This window comes from Loxodonta africana, chromosome 3 (assembly GCF_030014295.1).
Source record: "Loxodonta africana isolate mLoxAfr1 chromosome 3, mLoxAfr1.hap2, whole genome shotgun sequence".
Lineage (NCBI taxonomy): Eukaryota > Metazoa > Chordata > Mammalia > Proboscidea > Elephantidae > Loxodonta > Loxodonta africana.
This window is the reverse complement of record NC_087344.1, coordinates 72254900-72273161: the sequence shown is the minus strand read 5'-3', so window position 1 is coordinate 72273161 and position 18262 is coordinate 72254900. Positions and strand designations below refer to the sequence as shown.

The window sequence follows — 18262 nt, the reverse complement described above, 5'->3', positions numbered from 1 at the left end:
TTCTCACCCCAACATGATTTGCCCTACTATCTTCAAAGTCCACTCTTTCTCAGCTAAAATGAATGAAAGTAGCTTTGCTGCATCAAAGCAAAGTGTTAAACTTTTGTGCAGATTTTCAAATTAACATCTAAAAGGCGTGAAGTAGACAAAAGTCAAACTTATTGTTTAAGTCACATGTCTCTCACATCTCTTAGTATATTTAAAAAAATACTATTGCAGGAGATAACACAGATCTAAAATCTTTCTAAAATTACAAAAATAAATTAGAAAAATTAAACTCACAAAACGAAATACATAAAAAGATGGCTAAGCAACCTTAATTTTTGGATAAATACAAGCCAAAACCATCTGAATGAGGATGCTACTGAAATCCTGTCTGGTGCAGCATCAAAACTTTCTTACGTTGTTTTGTTTCAAGCAACTGAATGTACAAATTCCATTTAGCAAGACATGTTATATAGCAAAGAGTAATACTGTACATTTAGTGGTTTCAGGTACATTTGAATTGCCCTATTTCTAAAACCATTCAGCAAAACGTTCATTAAAGTTTTGTTTCAGCTGAGAATCAGATGAATACTAGGCTTAATAATCTGGAGCCACTAATGCGTGTCTGTATAAATAAATTTTGAACCCAAGCATTATCATCAATAGAGGAAAATATTTTAAGAGAGAAAAGTACAAGGAAAGCAGTACTCTATAATGGCATCCCAGAGATCTTTTTAGACTGTAGAAATTATAGAAGTAGCAAAAGTAACGTAACATAGGAAAACAATCTGAATCTTCTACGGATAAAGCTTTAAATTCCAGTTTTCTTAAAACAGCATTGTACCAAATACTGTAAAAATAATTATGTCCTATTCTAGCACTGACAGATCAATCTAACTAGTCTCCTAAAGGCATTCGCAAGGTATGCAAGTCTCAGGAACCCAGAGCAATTTGTTAAATGAGCAGACAACTGAAACCTGAAGACTTACACCGCAAGATGGGCCCACAAGAAAACAACCAGCATAAACACCTTGGGGTGTTGCCTTTAGATGGCCACCTCACTTCTGCCTGCTTAAGTCTAGTGTTCTGAGCACCTTTGTCTCTGAACAAACAAACGTTCAAGCAGTTGAACTGTAATATAATTGGTGGTTCGTTCTCTCCAAGGCTAGTAAATTTTATTAATCAGGGCAATAGGCTGATTTCAGTCTGTGTATATAACCATGGAGCAGTGGTTAAGAGGTACGGCTGCTAACCAGGTCAGCAGTTTGAATCCAATAGCTGCTTCCTGGAAACTGTGTGGGGCAGTTCTACTCTGACTATAGGGTCACTATGAGTTGGAATTGGCTCAAGGGCAATGGATTTTGTTTTTTTGGTTTTTCTATAACCATGATGCTTTTCTGGTGCTACCCTTATCTACACTACAGCCCCTGTGATTTTTCTGAGCACGGCCTTAGTATCACTGTAACACACATTTCCTCCAGTTAACTGTATGAATTTGGGTAAAATTATCAATGCTTCTTGAATTTTTCTATACCAGTGTAGTTATTTGGTAAAGACTAACATAAGAGTGGGAAACCCTGGTGGTGTAGTGGTTACGTGCTACGGCTGCTGACCAAAGGGTCGGCAGTTCGAATCCGCCAGGCTCTCCTTGTAAACTCTATGGGGCAGTTCTACTCTGTCCTATAGGGTCCGACTATGAGTTGGAATCAACTCGACGGCCCTGGGTTTGGTTTTTTTTTTTTTGGTAATGTTAAGAGTGATCCTCTTTAGGTTTATCAAATGTATCAATTGACACACATGGTTTAAAAAAAAATACCTACTACCAACATTTGTCAGAAAGCTACCTAGTGCTTCCCTAGTATCAGCAACAAGATCCATCAGGAACACCAACTGTACTTTCGGGGCTGTACAGAGTCTGGGGACACATAGCTGGGAGAAGACTGGGATGGGGAATGTGTAACAGCAAGAAGGGATGAGATTTAATTCTCTGATATACTGGAGAACATAGGTGTGGTAAATGGAAATTACAAAAGGACATGTTTTTAACAGACTGAATTGCTTTAAAGGAGTGAATAATCCCCAGGCAAAGAGCAGGTCCTCAAAGGGATTCTTGCATCCCTCACCTCACCACCAGGGTTCGAGTCCAGCGGTGGCAAACAAAAAATGCGTGGGCAGAGCAGGCAAAGAGGGGTGGGAGCTGTGGAGAAACTCCTTCCCACCAAAGGGGGCAGCCACCACTGAGCTTCCTCTGATGGCAGCTGTGAAGGAACACTGGTCCTGAGTTGTCAGATTTTTTTTTTTTTTTTAACTTTTATTGTGCTTTAAGTGAAAGTTTACAAATCAAGTCAGTCTCTCACACAAAAACCCATATACACCTTGCTACATACTCCCAATTGCTCTCCCCCTAATGAGACAGCCTGCTCTCTCCCTCCACTCTCTTTTTATGTCCATTCCACCAGCTTCTAACCCCTTCCACCCTCTCATCTCCCCTCCAGGCAGGAGATGCCAACAGTCTCAAGTGTCTACCTGATCCAAGAACCTCACTCCTCACCAGTATCCCTCTCCATCCCATTGTCCAGTCCAATCCCTGTCTGAAGAGTCCGCTTTGGGAGTGATTCCTGTCCTGGGCCAACAGAAGGTCTGGAGGCCAGATCTCATTTTTTTTAAGAGCAGACATCTGGATTTTTATGTGAGACCTTCTGAGTTTTTAAATGTTGGCAACTAATAAAAATACTTTAAACAACAGTTATTCTCAGGCGAAACTGGCCTGCCAATTTGAGATCTCTGCTTTTAGTCCAATAACTTGAACTGTATAACGAAGGGAAGTGATATATCTAAAGCTATAGTTAGGACAGTTGAGAGCTGGTTTTCAAAATCTTATTAGTCCAGTGTTTTCTTGGAGATCACACCTGGGTTGTGTTTTCACTTTTGAGCCTGGGAAGATCCTGCCAGTTCATTTGTTTTTTCCTCACCCGTTCTTAAATTATTTTACCTGCTGGTAGTTTGTAGACAGTGCAGGACCAGGTAACATTTCGCTCTGCACATGGGCTGCCACGAGTCAGAGCCAATTCCATGGCAATTAACAAGAGAAACTCTCTCCCTCCACTCTCTGTTTTCGTCAGCTTCTAACCCCCTCCACCCTCTCATCTCCCCTCCAGGCAGGAGATGCCAACGTAGTCTCAAGTGTCCACCTGATCCAAGAAGCTCACTCCTCACCAGCATCCCTCTCCAACCCATTGTCCAGTCCAATCCATGTCTGAAGAGTTGGCTTCGGGAATGGTTCCTGTCCTGGGCCAATAGAAGGTCTGGGGGCCATGACCACCAGGCTCCTTCCAGTCTCAGTTAGACCATTAAGTCTGGTCTTATGAGAATTTGCCAACCCAGTGTCTTTTAAGAAGGGAGAATTGGGAGGAGGAGGTAGGGAACCTCTTTAAAATCTCCACTCTAACCATGTGCCCAGCACTCTCCATACATCATCTTATTTAATGTTCCAATAGCTCTGTGAGGGACCTACTATTATCTTCGTTTGTACTGGAGGAGACTGAGATTTAGAAGGATCAAGGAACTTACCCAGAGTGTCATGTAATCACGGTTTGAATCCAGGGCTTTTTAATTCTAAAGCCTAAATTCTTTTCACGGTATCACACTGGCTCCCTTTACCTAAGTCTGAACAGCTGTAATGATAACCACACAATAGAAAGTCTGGAGCAAAGCTTTTTCTTTTTATTGCAGTTATTAGTGAAAGTTACACTTCAAACTGAAGCTAAGCAACACTAAAATCATTATTATATTTATTTTATAAAGGATTAAAAACAATACAACATAGAACCCTTCCAGTATGCAGAACAGCAGAAAAAGGAGGAGTGGTTCTGTCACAGGACATTTTAGTGACAGTCTTGGCTCAGAAAGAATTCTGACAACTTCTTTAACATAAAATATTATAAGTCATTGAACTGCTTAAAAACCAGCTTCTTTAAACTTCTCAATCTCAACCATAAGTTTTTTTTGTAGTGAGTTTTTGGGAAAATAATTTAAATGGAAGTAGAAAATTTACTACCAAATTTTAAATACTGAAAATAAGCACTTTTGTTTAAAAACTTTATTTGCCTTCTGCTCATCGTAATTACACACAATTTTCAAGGATTAAATGACAACCAAACCCAAAGCCTGGCCCCTAAGTACACAGTGATAGGATTCTGCATTTGGTGTTTCTGATTTGGGATACAACAGTTAACGTATCTGTCATAGACTGCCCATGCCCTGCCACCCCATACAAAGTGCCAATTTCCTCTTAATAAAAAGCTGTGGTCAAGTTTAGTCTCATTCAAGATCTCATTTGGTTCTACAGCACACTACAGGGTTGGACTCACTCCATTGCTTAAATTGATGATACTGTGTAACCAGATATTTAAAAAATAAGGCTTATACATAAACATTTTGAAATTCTGCAGTCTTTAAATTACTATAGTAAATCAATCTTATGATAAGCCAACAAAAAATATAAGGCCGGGCCAGGCCTAAGACAGAGGGTAGGGAAGCTAAGGAAGGAGGTTTGAGAGTTCCATCACCTCATTTTACCATGTGGAAACTTGGGATGAGTAGAAATATTTGGCAAGAATAGTTAGTGTGGAAGAGGAGGATGGATAAAGAGGTTACTCTGATTTTATGTAATAATTCAGTTTCAAAACATACTGTTATCAACCCCAAAAATAGTAGTTCACATCTGCAATACAAATAGGCACACACGGTCAAGATGATTAAAAAAGAAAATTTAAAAGGCTATTTGTCCATCTGCTGGACACTGTGCAGGTGACCCCACCCTGCCCACATGTCCTATATTTACATTTTAGTCTTCAGAAAAGCCCCTTTAGAAAGAGTGCTATTTCCTCTTCCCCTACTTAGGGGGGTTTAAAAAAAAAAAAGCTACAATCATCTAAAGTGAGATCAGCTAGCAATGCTTTTGGGGTGTGCGTCTGTGTGTGCATTGTGTGTAATGTAAATGTTCTCTAGAGTGAGTTTTAGTCCACTGGAATGGTCAGATTACAATTTTAGTCCCCCAAACACTAAAGAAACAATACTTTTTTCCCCCACATAAACTTATGTAATACGTATAGTGTTATACACATTGAATATTTATACACACACACACACACCCCACTTTTTCCCACGGTCTATGAGTCATGGGGTATCCTTTGCAGGGATCCATACACTAGTCCACAAGAATGATCTCTATGCACAAGACACAGTAATACTTTTATGGATCCATAACTGGAGACGTTAAAGCTACACATTACAGCAAAAATTGTTTAAAAGTATTCCTGATGTATCAAAGATAATGCTCTTAGCTATCTCACTTAAGCAAGATGGATTTTTTGTTCATTTTTCAAGCACAAATCTCCCCAACTTTTCATCTTAAGTACTTGTGATTCTCATGGTCCTATAAAATATACCTCCTATGTTAGCAATGAGTTGGTAAAGCCCAATTGCCTACAACAAGGGGAGCTCAGCATAGAGATAAAAAATAAATGTTGATGCATCCATACCCTGTGTACCCAAAATCCATCCTGTTTTCTTTTAAAAAATTCTTGTCTGTTGCAACAAGGAATTGCTTACACAGCCGGTGGGTGGTGGTGGTGTACCCTTTCTTATTTTCTTGAAACAGGAACCTTCCTGGGATGGGGGTAAGGGGAAGAAGGGATAAACCTGTCCTGGCCATGCTCCATAAGGATAACTGGGTCAGACACCAATAGTTCTTCCTGATATCACCTGCAGGCGTTCAGAATTGAATGAAAATGAAGAAAAAATGTTCGCTATTTTTACAAGTACATGATACTTGGAGTTTTTAAAGTAAAGCAAGGGTCACAACTGTAAAGTGACACTGAATGAAATAAGTACACTTTTCTTAAAACCTAACCCCCTATTCCAACAAAGAAAAAAAAGTACCAAAAATCTGCCAAGAAACAAGGGGATAATAATTTGGTTGTGCAACAGCCTCTCATGCCAAGATGTAGCAAAAATGCCTAAAGGCAAAAGGCGAAGTTAGTTTTTGAGTATCTCATGGTTTTACCACATTAATCTAACTCAAAATACAACTGCAGCTGCCATAGCACCACTAAAATGAGTTTGGTTTTTGGAAAGTTATACTTTTGCCAAGAATTGTTATAAAGAAAACTCCAGCCTGTGTGCTGGATATCTAGCAAGGGAGAAACAGAGCAGAATACGTTAGCAAGTGAACACCACACCATGATAAGGCCTACGTTTCTCTTATACTTTTCTCATAAAATGATCTATGGTAATTAAAGATGCTTTCACAGAGGCAAACTGGAAAGGAACCCTTCATACAGCATATTCTGTTACCTTGAATTTCTAAATAGCTTTTCTTTTGGGGAACTCAAGCATTTTGACAAACACCATCTTATAACAACCTTGTGAGGTAGGTGAGGGCAGGTATTACCACTATGATTTTACCAGGGAAAAGTACGCATACTGAGATTAAGGAAATTGCCTAAAGACACAGAGCAAATCAATAGCAGAGCTATGACTACAAACTCCAAGTCTCTGGGTCATGTTCTAGAGAGAGCCCTTCCTACTCTTAAAGGCAACACATTCTTAACAGTCTTTTTTTCCAGCTGTGATCCTTCACAAGTTCCTGCATTTGAAAACACCTTATGCCTTTTCCCTTTCATCCCAGGCTTGACCAGGAAATTGGTTGAGTTTTAAAAACCATTTATGTAGAATTGCAATAGCAAGAAGGCAAATGTGGGGAGATGTATCTATATAGCTAAAGTCAGAATAAATCAGTATGTAAGTTAAGAGGAAAGAATATCTAAGCATTAATGCATTCAATATAGTTTTAATGTATTTAAGCTATATTAACTTCCCTTAAGATGGGGATCTGGTTGCAGAAGGTTGAAACATTAGTTTCAAGAGTAATTTTCTCTTACCACTTTGCTATAACATATCATACTCCAGATATATATCCTGTACACATTATCGCTCCATAGCTAGCAAAAAAGTTCTATAGCTAGAGGGAGTACCTGCAGCATTACCATCTGCATTCTTCATTCTCACTTAACTGAGTTACGGTTTCCTTCCATCTACCTTAACTGAAGTTACATTCTAATAATTCTCTTACTTCTTTTTGTTTTACCCTCCTCCCAGCTCTTTTAACAGCGTGTGTGTGTGTGTCTGTCTGTGTGTGTGTGTAGGGGGCAGGGTGGAAAGAGAAGAATTGCACAATTTATAAACGGCATAACACACGGACTATGTGTATCATAAATAAGAACGGTGGCACTCTAAGTGAATCAAACATGGTATACCAAAGGAAACAAAAAACTTTAGAAACCGAACATGAAAAATGTGCTACGACAGTCTCTCACAATCGAGCTGTAGTTTGTGGCATCTGATCCTCCCTTCCCGAGTATTTTAAAGACTGTTATTTACTGACAGTATTATTCTACATGTACTGCCTCTAAATTTTTTGCTTTCTTTTTTTAAAGAGGAGAAGGGGGTTGTACTCTGGGCTAAGAAATGAGAAAGCTCCTGGAAAACTTTTAAAGAATCTTGTAGGGAAAATCTATTGCAAAGTTCTAGGTAGTGTTTGCTGTCCTTGGTAACTGACTTAGAAAAAGCACAAGCACATTTGCAGGGTCATCATCAATAGCAGATTACTCCCTTTCCGTGAAGCAGAGAGATACCTACATTTCATTACCACTGGAGAGCTAATGGTTTTCCTGACCACTCAAAGTCTATTGCCACCAAAACCAAGGCTTTCTCTTGTTACTCCCTGGGATCACATTTGATCTATTAACCCAGTTGGAGTGTCAGTGCCAGGCAAAATTCTCCCTTAATTACAACCTACTAGTGCTTTCAATAAATCCTTTACAGGGAAGACTACCTTGTCCAGAAGTCCCTGCTTGGAGTTTTCTAGGTGAAGGGGAAAGCTGGAGAAGTAATGTTGCTGCAATGCCATTGTTCCTAATTAAGGATAAATGCCTTCATCATAACTCAAAAGAAGTTAACTTCCAAGACGTCTATAATCTAATGAGAACAGATGCAGCTTTGTCTATTTGCTATCTGGGCCAACATACAATAAATTTAGGTTACAGAGGCACTCTTCTTAGGTTTCTTCCGTTAAGTTGATACAGCAAAGTCACTCTTTTACTGTGTGGCTGTTAGAACTCAGTAAATATTAAACAATTGTAAGGTTTCTGCCCAAGGATCTCAGCAAGGAAACCTTAACCTCATTTCCCCCTACTACATACTGCCACAATCCCACTAGTCCCTTTCTTTACAAAGACCTCCTGTTTCCACAGGTTCTAGAACGGAAATGGAGTCACATTTGCAATATTTTTGCAGAGTGAACCTTTCTTTGATTCTAAAAATATTATTAAAGGGCCAGATTAAGAAATTTTTATTTGTTTTTCTGTTCTTCCAACTAAAAGCCACGAAGTAAAGATGAGAAGTTTTAGGCACTAAACACCAGCATCAAATCCTTCTCTAGTCTCTGGCACAAATTCTCAAACATCAAACATAACATTTTAGATGTGCATGCAAGTTTTGGAAAGAATAAACCAAAAAATGCAAAATCCTAATGACCAACACTCCCATCTGTTTTCTACTTATAACACTGTTACTGGCAGTTCTTCTTTTTGGGGTAAACTATTACTGCACAAATATTTCTTCAGAGCTGGACTATAAACATGAACCAGGTAGGTTACCGTGGTAATACACCACTGATGCCAATTACCTGGAACTGTGGAGTCAAGCAGTTAAACAGCAAAATAAGCTCTATGTGCCAGGTTCCTACAAGCTTTCAGAAGGAAAAAAGAAAACACAGGACTATTTCTACCAGAGGCAGCTTTAAAAATGTTGGTCTACAAGAATTATATGCCTGTCAAACTAGCATGATGTTGAAATATAATGAATAAACTATTAAAGTTGTAAGCACAATAACTTTAAAAAGAGAATTTAAAAAGGGGGAATACTGGCAACAAATATATGTGACTGAAACATTTTTTAGTATTACAAATTTCTATAATCAAAGTACCAATCTTTAATTAGTACTTAATGTGGGGGTAAAGGAGATAGTTCATGATAGTATGTGAAAACTAATATAACTGGCAAAAATGTAAAAAATGATATGGCTAATGTCTTTATGAAATCGCATGCTGGTTCACTTTAAATTGTAAAACTTTACATAATATAAAAATATTTTCCCATTTATAATTACTTGAAATCTTCCCATTTTCTCCCTCCCAGTGAAGAACAGCAAAATGTCATACAGTGAGCCCTGATAATTTAGAATTTAAAACTCAGAGAATGGGATAAAGTTTATCTTTTAATCTTTTACAGAGAAAAGCGGCTCACCAAGCAAGTTCATAGTGTAAAAATACAATGAAAATATTTTACCTGCTTAGGAGAATATGTTTTTTTCATGGATCTTTATAAAAAAAAATGTTGATACAAAAAATCTTGATCTATTCACTAAGAGGCTTGGGTGACTGTATATCCTTAAAATTAGTATTTTATAATCATACTTTTTACTGTCTTTCAGTTAGCTCACATTCATAAGTTATTACTACTTCATTGAAATTTTAATTAATTGAAATACTCTATTAATCAGTCTTTATCCCTGTCTTTCCCTAGCCACCTAAACTATGTCTTCACTGATGCTTGGCGGGGGGGGGGGGGGGAGGCGGAGTGTAAATTGACTTAATTTAAAAGGATATTCGGGAAAAGATCAGGGCAGCAAATCTCCCACGTAATAAACACAGTGAAACCTGTGACAGCTGGAACGCGATGGGAGTGCCGTGTTTTTCCAGGTCTTGCAAATTTTTTGCCTTTGACAGGGTGCAGTCTTACCACTTTTCCATCACTCTCTACTAGTGGAAAACATTCATGTTCTCCTTCTCTGACAGGTTTCTGCCTTAAACAGGTTCCAGATTTCACAGCTTTTATCGTATAATTATGGGGGGAAAAAATCCCAATTCAAAGTCAATTGTCAATGACTTCTACATCATCTGCTATTTGTTTTCTGGGCCCATAAAAGTGTATAATAATCCTAAGGTTGAGTGATGTGATCATTTAAGCAATTTCAATGTAGCTAAAACTGAAAAAGCAATGTAACAATCATTTATTTGACAAGTTTCCCAAAGACCGCAGTTCAGGAAATAAATCCAATTGTTAGTGTTAGTTTGTTACTTAGGAGAATAGCTCCACTTTCCCTCCACATTTAGAAATCTGTCTAAGACTGTCTTTAATGCCCACTATATAAACAACATTAAATATTCTAAGTTAGAAAGTTAATGGTTTATTGGTAAAAATCCAAACTCTAGGCTCTATGGAATAGTTTGGTTGGTATATTAAACACTCCATCCTAATCTTTGCTAATATTACCAAAAAAAAGAGGAAAAAGCTAGAAATATCTATAAAGATAAAACACCCTAAAACCAACATCTAAGCAAAATACAAAAGTTGCACACGAATTGCCAATAAATATAAACATGACAATAGAAAAATTAATCTTAAAAAAACCCTCATAATTGCTATGAAGACATAAAAAATGAAAAAGTTTAATGTGCATATATATTTGCAAACAGACACAGTACACTCCAAACAATTAATATAATTTTACTATCATATTACATATGCAGCATACAAGGTTACTGAGGTGTGGTGTTTTTTGTTTGTTTTCAGCCGACTATTTCCTGGAGGAATGCTCACCAAATTCACAAGCAAGGACTGGCAAGGTGATCATTTACTGCTTCCTAGTCCAGGGAAAATTGCTTTCTGGTAGACTACTAAATTTCTACTAAGTATGAGCAGTCCTGCTATTATCCTTCCTTTTGCTCACTTCCACCAAAGCCCAATTCTGCATGTTCTATTTCTAATTAACTGATCATACCCTTTTAAATGCACTGCCATCATTTTTAATTGTTTCCCCATCCTAGAAACAGAGAGGGAGCTATTTAAAATATTTCCTGGTACATGAAAATTTTCCTAAGGATAGAGGGATAATCATTTTGCTTTTTCTCTTAAACTGACCTCAGTGATGACTTGGCTCTCCCTTTATAAGCAGCCTTTCTCAATAAAGATGAATCAGAAAGGCTGCAGATAGTTATTACAAAAGTGTCAATTTGTGCTGGGAAAAAAAAAGGAAAGGTAGCCTGTGACATATAACTCCTGGCAAGTTACCTTTCCCTTTGGGCACTTGCTATTATACCAATAATCCTGTTAAAAGTTAAGCAGCTCTGCTGTTTTATGTGCCCTACAGATTAATTCCAACACCACTGAGAACTGAAAGGTTAATTCTGTTAAAAAATTTGTTTTCAAACTTACAAAATCAATCTGGTGAGCATTTACCTAGATAATTTACTGAATAAAAACATTCCTTCGTTCCCGTGGACCTGATTCAGGACAACAGATAACACTATTTCTATGAAACTCTCACACTCTTAGAGTTCTAAAATAATTTATCTTAAAATTTTTAGCCTCATGCTATTTGAAAAATAAAAATCTACAGCACCATCTTCTCAAAAGGCACTTTCTAAGAACCACCTTGCTTTAAAAAATGATTTAAAAATTCAGACTCTACCTGGAAGAACATCTTTGCTTTACTGAAAGCTTAACATGAGTTACAACATTAGATTTTGGTTGCCTCAGACACTGAGTTCAGAAAGGAAAGGAGTCTCGTGACCGGACAGGTGATCTGACAGGATCCTAATTTTGTGACACTGTTTATTGTCTGACACTTCAACAGGGCTTCTCACTGGCAAATCCCAACCCTTGGTACTAATTATCCTTCTAACTTTAAAAGTTAAAATCTTTAACTTTCATAATTTAAAAGTAAAAGATTCTTGAAATTTAATCAGCAATGTGAAAATCTAGAATACTATGTCTGATGGGTAAAGTAAAATAAATTTCAACTCTCAGTAGCATAAGCCTTGACCATTATTAGTTAAAAAAAAAAAAAAAAAAAAAAGTTGACCAGCATGGAAAATTATAAACTTAAATGTACCGTTTTTAAGTAGGAAAAAAAGTCAAAATACTTTTTTCCTTTGATACATATACAGATTTTTTTCCTTCCTGGGAGTGGGCTTAGCTTTCATTAACCGCATATGATTTCTAACACTGCCACTGACCAAGAGTGTCCTTGGTATAAAAAAAAAAAAAAAAAAATTTTTTTCTGGGAGAAAATTCTCACTTTCACATTTCTCTACTGATTTTTACATGTCTCTTCTTGGCTGATTTTCTGACTCTTGTAGAATTACAAAAATGGGAGGGAAATAGGAAAATAAAGACAGACTCTAGAGTCAGGGTTATACAACTATTCAGGAAAGCCTAACTTGGTGTAAAGTCTTCAAACTATTATTGAAGCTTTAAGACATGTATGAATTCTAAAAAAGAATGAAAAGGATTCAAACTTTATATGGTTATTAAAAAAAGGCAAAAGAAAAACGCCAGGCCAATGATGTCCTTTTGTAGCTTGACTGATAACTCATAAAAAGTAGCAAGTTAGGGGCAACCTGTTTTTGAAAGTATTCAATCTAAGAGGATGAGTTAAGCAAACATTTAACTCAGGTTTAATGATATGCAATAAAAATTACGCACAGTTGTCAGTTAAGTTTCTTGGCAAAACACTATCAAGTTTGAAATGCAAGGCTACAGATATTCTAGCTGGGTCCAAGTGGCTAGTTTCTTAAATTTCATAAAAATCATCGCCCATGGCAAATTCATGCTAGCCTCTGAAAAGACTCACATGTTCCTTGAATAACTGTCCCTAATTCCTGGTCTGTAATCCATGTAATTACTCTGATCTATTACAAGCACTCTGAGTTCTAACCCTTTCCTTTAACACCGAGATCCTCGACCAGCTATTTCTACTGAGTGGCAACTGAGCTTTTCTCTCTCTAGGTATGTCTTGACTCTGCCACAACTCTTGAATCTGTCATGCTAAAATCCATTGGGAAACACAGAGTAAACATTAGGCAACGGTGGGTCATCAGAGAACCTGACTTGGAAAACTAGGATAAGTCTTTAGAAGGCTGGGACCCCTATGCTAGAGAAGGTAGAGATGAATCTTTATCAAGTGCCTTCCAAAACACCTAGTACATTCCCCCTAGAATCCCTTCTGGACTGTCTTCTAGGAAGAGAAATAAATTAATAGGTTATAAACAGGAACATTTCCATAAAATAGTTTTTTTTTTCTGAGAAACTTTTAAAAAGGGAACTATTAAGAAAAAAAATAAAGGGCATCTCTACTTCTGTAAAAATATGCCAAAAACCAGTACTCAGGAGGATGAGGTACCTTTTTAGAAAACTGCAAACGTCAAAACCCACATTTCTGAAACAAAGAAAGAATATCCTGATATTAAATTGAAACTAAAATGGCAGCACCCTTTGTTACCTTCCTATTTCATGTCCTTAGTCTTATTTAGAAAACAAAACAAAAAACCCAAATGGGTCTAACACTAGCCTTGATTCCTGCTCATCTCCTTATTGTTTAGTGCAGTAACTGTCAGACTCTACTTAAATAAATATAGCAGCTACAGTATTATAAATGTATGATCCACAATGCCAGTAACTTGATACTGTCAAACAAATACATGTATCAGCACTTTACACAGATACATTTGCCAGCAAGAATATACATTAAACTCCCAACCCTTCTTCCCATGAAATCAATTAAAAAAGTTGTTGTGACTGGCATTTTAAAGTCACTTACATAAGATATATCACAGAAAACAGCACACCACAATTTAGCATTCATTATATAGTTAGTGAGCTTGGGCAGAAAGGTTGCTGTGTTTCAAGGCCTTTAAATTAAAAAAAAAAAAAGTTTTGTGTTTAATTTTTTTTTTAAATAAAAAAGACCAGAAATTCTATACCAGGAATATAAAAATAATTAAGGTAAATTTCAAAAAGTATTTGCTGCTTAGCCTTGTATTTTAAAATTCTAAGCACAAGGTTTCTTATAATTGTGATATATCAACTTGTTAGTAAGCGAAGTTGAAATGTACTGTACATATTCTTCCAAGTTAACCAACTTAAACCAGCAATGTTGAATAGTGTAAGAGCACCCCAAGAACAGAAATCACTTAAAAGGTAAAGCTTTATATTAAAAAAAAATTCCTTTTTTTTTCTTCTTAAAAAAGTCCTTCCAAATAGATGGGAATGAAGAGCTTCACTCTACCACATGCATGAGTAAGAAACTGAATATTAGGTAAAATAGTAAATAGGGAAAGGGTATTTTATAATTCTTCCCTGGGCCCTAAAGTTTCCCACATGAATACATGCAACTCTCACTGATAAAGAAAGATGTTTTCTTCACACTGAGCAAGCATATACCAATCAAGTTTTCACCATCTAAAAAAACCAAAAACTCGTTGCCATCTGTTCCGACTCATAGCGACCCTACAGGACAGAACTGCCCACGGGGTTTCCAAGGCCGTAATCTTTACAGAAGCAGACTGCCACATCTTTCTCCTGAGGAGTGGCTGGTGAGTTCAAACTGCCCTTTCAGTTAGCAGCAGAATGCTTACCCACTGAGACACCAGGACTCCTTTTTACCATCTAGGATATATTATTTCCTTCTCTTGCCCTTATCCTGACTACATTTAGTGAAATTTCAATGTAAAAAAAGATACATGTTTTATAGGAAATTTTTTTTTTTGGTAGGGAGAAGGAAGGGGTAGGAGAAAGCATGTATATACTAAACAAATATCTATGTAAAGCGCTTTGAAACAGTGTTGTAAACTGCATTTTAGACACTTCAATATAATAAACACACAAAATACAGTACTTTCTAGTTTTCTGGCAAAGGGACAAAAGATTTCATGCCTGCTGGAGGACATGGCTCAGATTTTAGGCTCAAAATACAGTAAATTGGCAATAATAGTGGATTACAGGTAAAAGAGAAACTAAAGAGCTAAATCCATTAGTTTTCATGTACAGATGGAATTATGAAAGGCTAACAACAATGCCCACTGGAAACAATCTGTAGTATCTATACTCTGAACCAGTGCAAAAAAAAAAAAAAGAATAAGAAAAAAGTCAAAATGCAATTTTATGAGTTACAAAGTGCAAGACTCCCCTGAATCCAATGTTACTGATAAACTTGGTATTGACAGTTTATAGTATTTTTTATATCTTTAAGTGGAATTAGTAAAAGTTTTGCAAAACTTTCTTCCACATTTCAGTGATTTAACTCATTTAAAATGATCAAAATCTTCATTTCCTTTTGTCACCAACACCCTAATTTTAAAAGGAAAGTTACATTGGTGATAAATTAGCAAAACATGTTTCAAAAATACCATCTCGCATTTTGATTCATGTTAGTAAATGAAAATGGGCACTCAGCCAGCGAGATTCTTTAATAAACATGATCCATTTTCAGTGGATTTAAATATCTTCTAACCCTTAAACTGCTCATTGTCATTTCTTAAGTCAAAATCCAACTTTACTTCTAACAGTCAAGGTCAGACTCATTTAGGCAATTCACTTCCCTTCATTTTCATTATGATTTTTAAGAGACATGCTTTAAACTTATAAAACTTTCCTTCTGAAATTAAGGGTATATTACTTTTGCCTTTATAAAATTATGGAGGTGCCTGTTCCTCCCACATCCATGGTAAAGATGTCAAACAGACACGGCTTTCCTTTAAAACTGCTTATTGCACTAAAAGATAGCAAAAACAAATCATCAGTTCTTAAAATAAACGAGATTATATTTCTAGAAAAGATGTTGCCAACATGTCCTATAATTGCTGTTGTAAGGTGCTGTCGAGTCGGTTCCGACTCATAGCGACCCTATGCACAACAGAACAAAACACTGCCTGGTCCCGCACCATCCTCACAATCGTTGCTAAGTTTAAGCCCACTGTTGCAGCCATCGTTTCATCTCGTTGAGGGTCTTCCTCTTCTTCACTGACCCTCTGCTTTATCAAGCATGATGTCCTTCTCCAGGGACTGGTCCCTCCAAATAGCATGTCCAAAGTACATGAGACGAAGTCTTGCCATCCTCACTTCTAAGGAGCATTCTGGCTGTACTTCTTCCAAGACAGATTTGTTCATTCTTCTGGCAGTCCATGGTATATTCAATATTCTTTGCTAACACCGTAACTCAAATGCATCTGTACTTCCTTGGTCTTCCTTATTCACTGTCCAGCTTTCAGATGCATATGAGGCGATTGAAAATACCATGGCTTGGGTCAGGCGAACCTTAGTCTTCAAGGTGACATCTTTGCTTTTAACACTTTAAAGAGTGTTAATTAATCTATAATTATTAAAGCACTATTCTAATAAATATAAAAGAAAAGGAAGCTATACTTCAAAACACATACATATATGTTTATATATACACAAACATATATATAAAAATATATATATGAAAATCACATTAAGGTATGAGAGGCAGCAAGTAAACTAGCAAACAAACAAAACCCAACAACCCCTCCCCTCTCTCCACCCAATTTCAGAGGCCTCAACCCTACAGAGTTCCAATCTTTTAAAATATTTACTCTTTATAAAAGCTTTAAGAGGTTTCTATGTATAATCCATAGAAACAGAAGGCTTTAGAATACGTGTCACTTATCAGAGAGAAAGAGTTACGACTTCTGACAAGGTTTTACAGCAGCTTTAACAAACTTACTAAAGAAAAAGAAAAGTTTACGTTGCTACTGCTTATGTACATATTGCACAAATGGCAAATGTTAAGTTCAGAGAGAGAGAGAGAGACACACACACATGCTCACAAAAACATATGAAATAATTGTTTCTTAAGAAAGCACTATCCAGAGTTGAGGACTCAGAACTGTGCATGAGACAAGACACAGCAGTTGGCTAAAATGAAGTGGGGTATGCAAAATAAAAATCTAGTTTGCCATGCTTCACATCCAGGTGAACCAGATACATGAACACCTGAATGTCACTGGTAGCATGAGGAAAAAAAATGAAGGGGAGGGAGGTAGAGAGAGAAATTAAAGTGGTAATGGGGAAGAAAAAAAGGGAAAGAAATTTCCCCAATGGAATGAACTATAAAAATATATACACAGGCACATATATATCTATTATCATCTAGATCCAGATATATATACATATGAAGTATGCATGTATATATTTAATATATACACAGACACTTTACAAGAATACACAAATGCACATTAATTTTTTTGCACACATAATTGTGAACAATCACTTGGATTATTCGTGTAGGTGTGTGTGTTTTTAAACCATCATTTACTTTTTCTTTACTTTTTTTGCAAAGATAGTTGTGCTGCCAAGCAACTTGAGGTAAAGGCATTATAAGGGTTAGACTACAAGAAGTGAAAAACAAAACAATCGCGATACTTCCTACAGGAGACCGCACAAAAAAGCAGTTGGCTGGTTTCATATTGCATAATGGAGCTGTGTTCCTTGATGAAGTAAACAATCTACCTTGTATCAACATAAAGATCTGACCCTGGTCCCCCACAGTGTTGGTTTCTGTATGGCTGGAGGCAACCTCATTCAACTGACTCCACTGGAAACACGTTGTGTATGTATGTCCATTCCTCTTTCAGTTCTTCCTCTCAGAGAATATACTTGAAATTTTTAAGCAAAGTACATTGTGCGTAAGGTATCCTGGTGAATCTGTACAGCCTTGGCAAGAGCTTGTGGATCTCGCCCATTGCTCTGTCCTGAAACGTGACTTCCTTCAGCACTGCAAGAGAAGTGACAATGAACACAAAAACGAACCCTATTCTGTTGTAAGAATTCTGAAAAGTATTATTTGTTGTAGAAAATTTCCAAAGTATTAAAAAATAGAGACCAGTATAATGACCCCTATGTGTCCATCACCCAGAACTGGAATAATTATTAATTCAAGGTCAATTACTCCTCCCATCTCCCCAGATTTATTCAGAAGCAAATACTATTTTATCTGTATACGTATCACTTTTATTACCAATAACCTCTACCACAAATTAATTTGGTAAAGCAAGTAAACCACTATATCATTATATTACTAATGAGCCTAGGTAGCAAGTTATACACATTTCGATGGAAAATCTTAACCTTGGCAGTAGTTCTGAATATCACACTTTTCATATGGATCGTTGGCTCTTCTAATAGCTTATGGAAATGTAATTCTAAACGGCAGTACTTTATGGCAAACAAAGAGGCACGTATTTACATGGAAGTGCTTAGAGAAACTCCCCAAGAAAATTTTAATACAGAAACCATATTTGGATTTTGGTGAGACTCTATAAATTTTTTTTTTTCTATATTGGTTATGGTT

General features: G+C 36.7%; 1 protein-coding gene across 3 annotated transcripts in view; it reads right to left on the bottom strand.

Annotated features, from left to right (window-relative positions):
* Positions 1 to 4069: 4069 nt before the first annotated feature.
* Positions 4070 to 18262, bottom strand: part of AGO3 (argonaute RISC catalytic component 3) — a 180819-nt gene continuing 166626 nt past the window's right edge. For all 3 annotated transcript variants that reach the window (XM_023554525.2, XM_010595205.3, XM_023554526.2), the window contains exon 19: positions 4070 to 17686. In XM_023554525.2, coding sequence (XP_023410293.1) covers positions 17578 to 17686 — 109 coding nt within the window. In that variant the 3' untranslated portion in view covers positions 4070 to 17577. The remainder of the gene's footprint in view (positions 17687 to 18262) is intronic.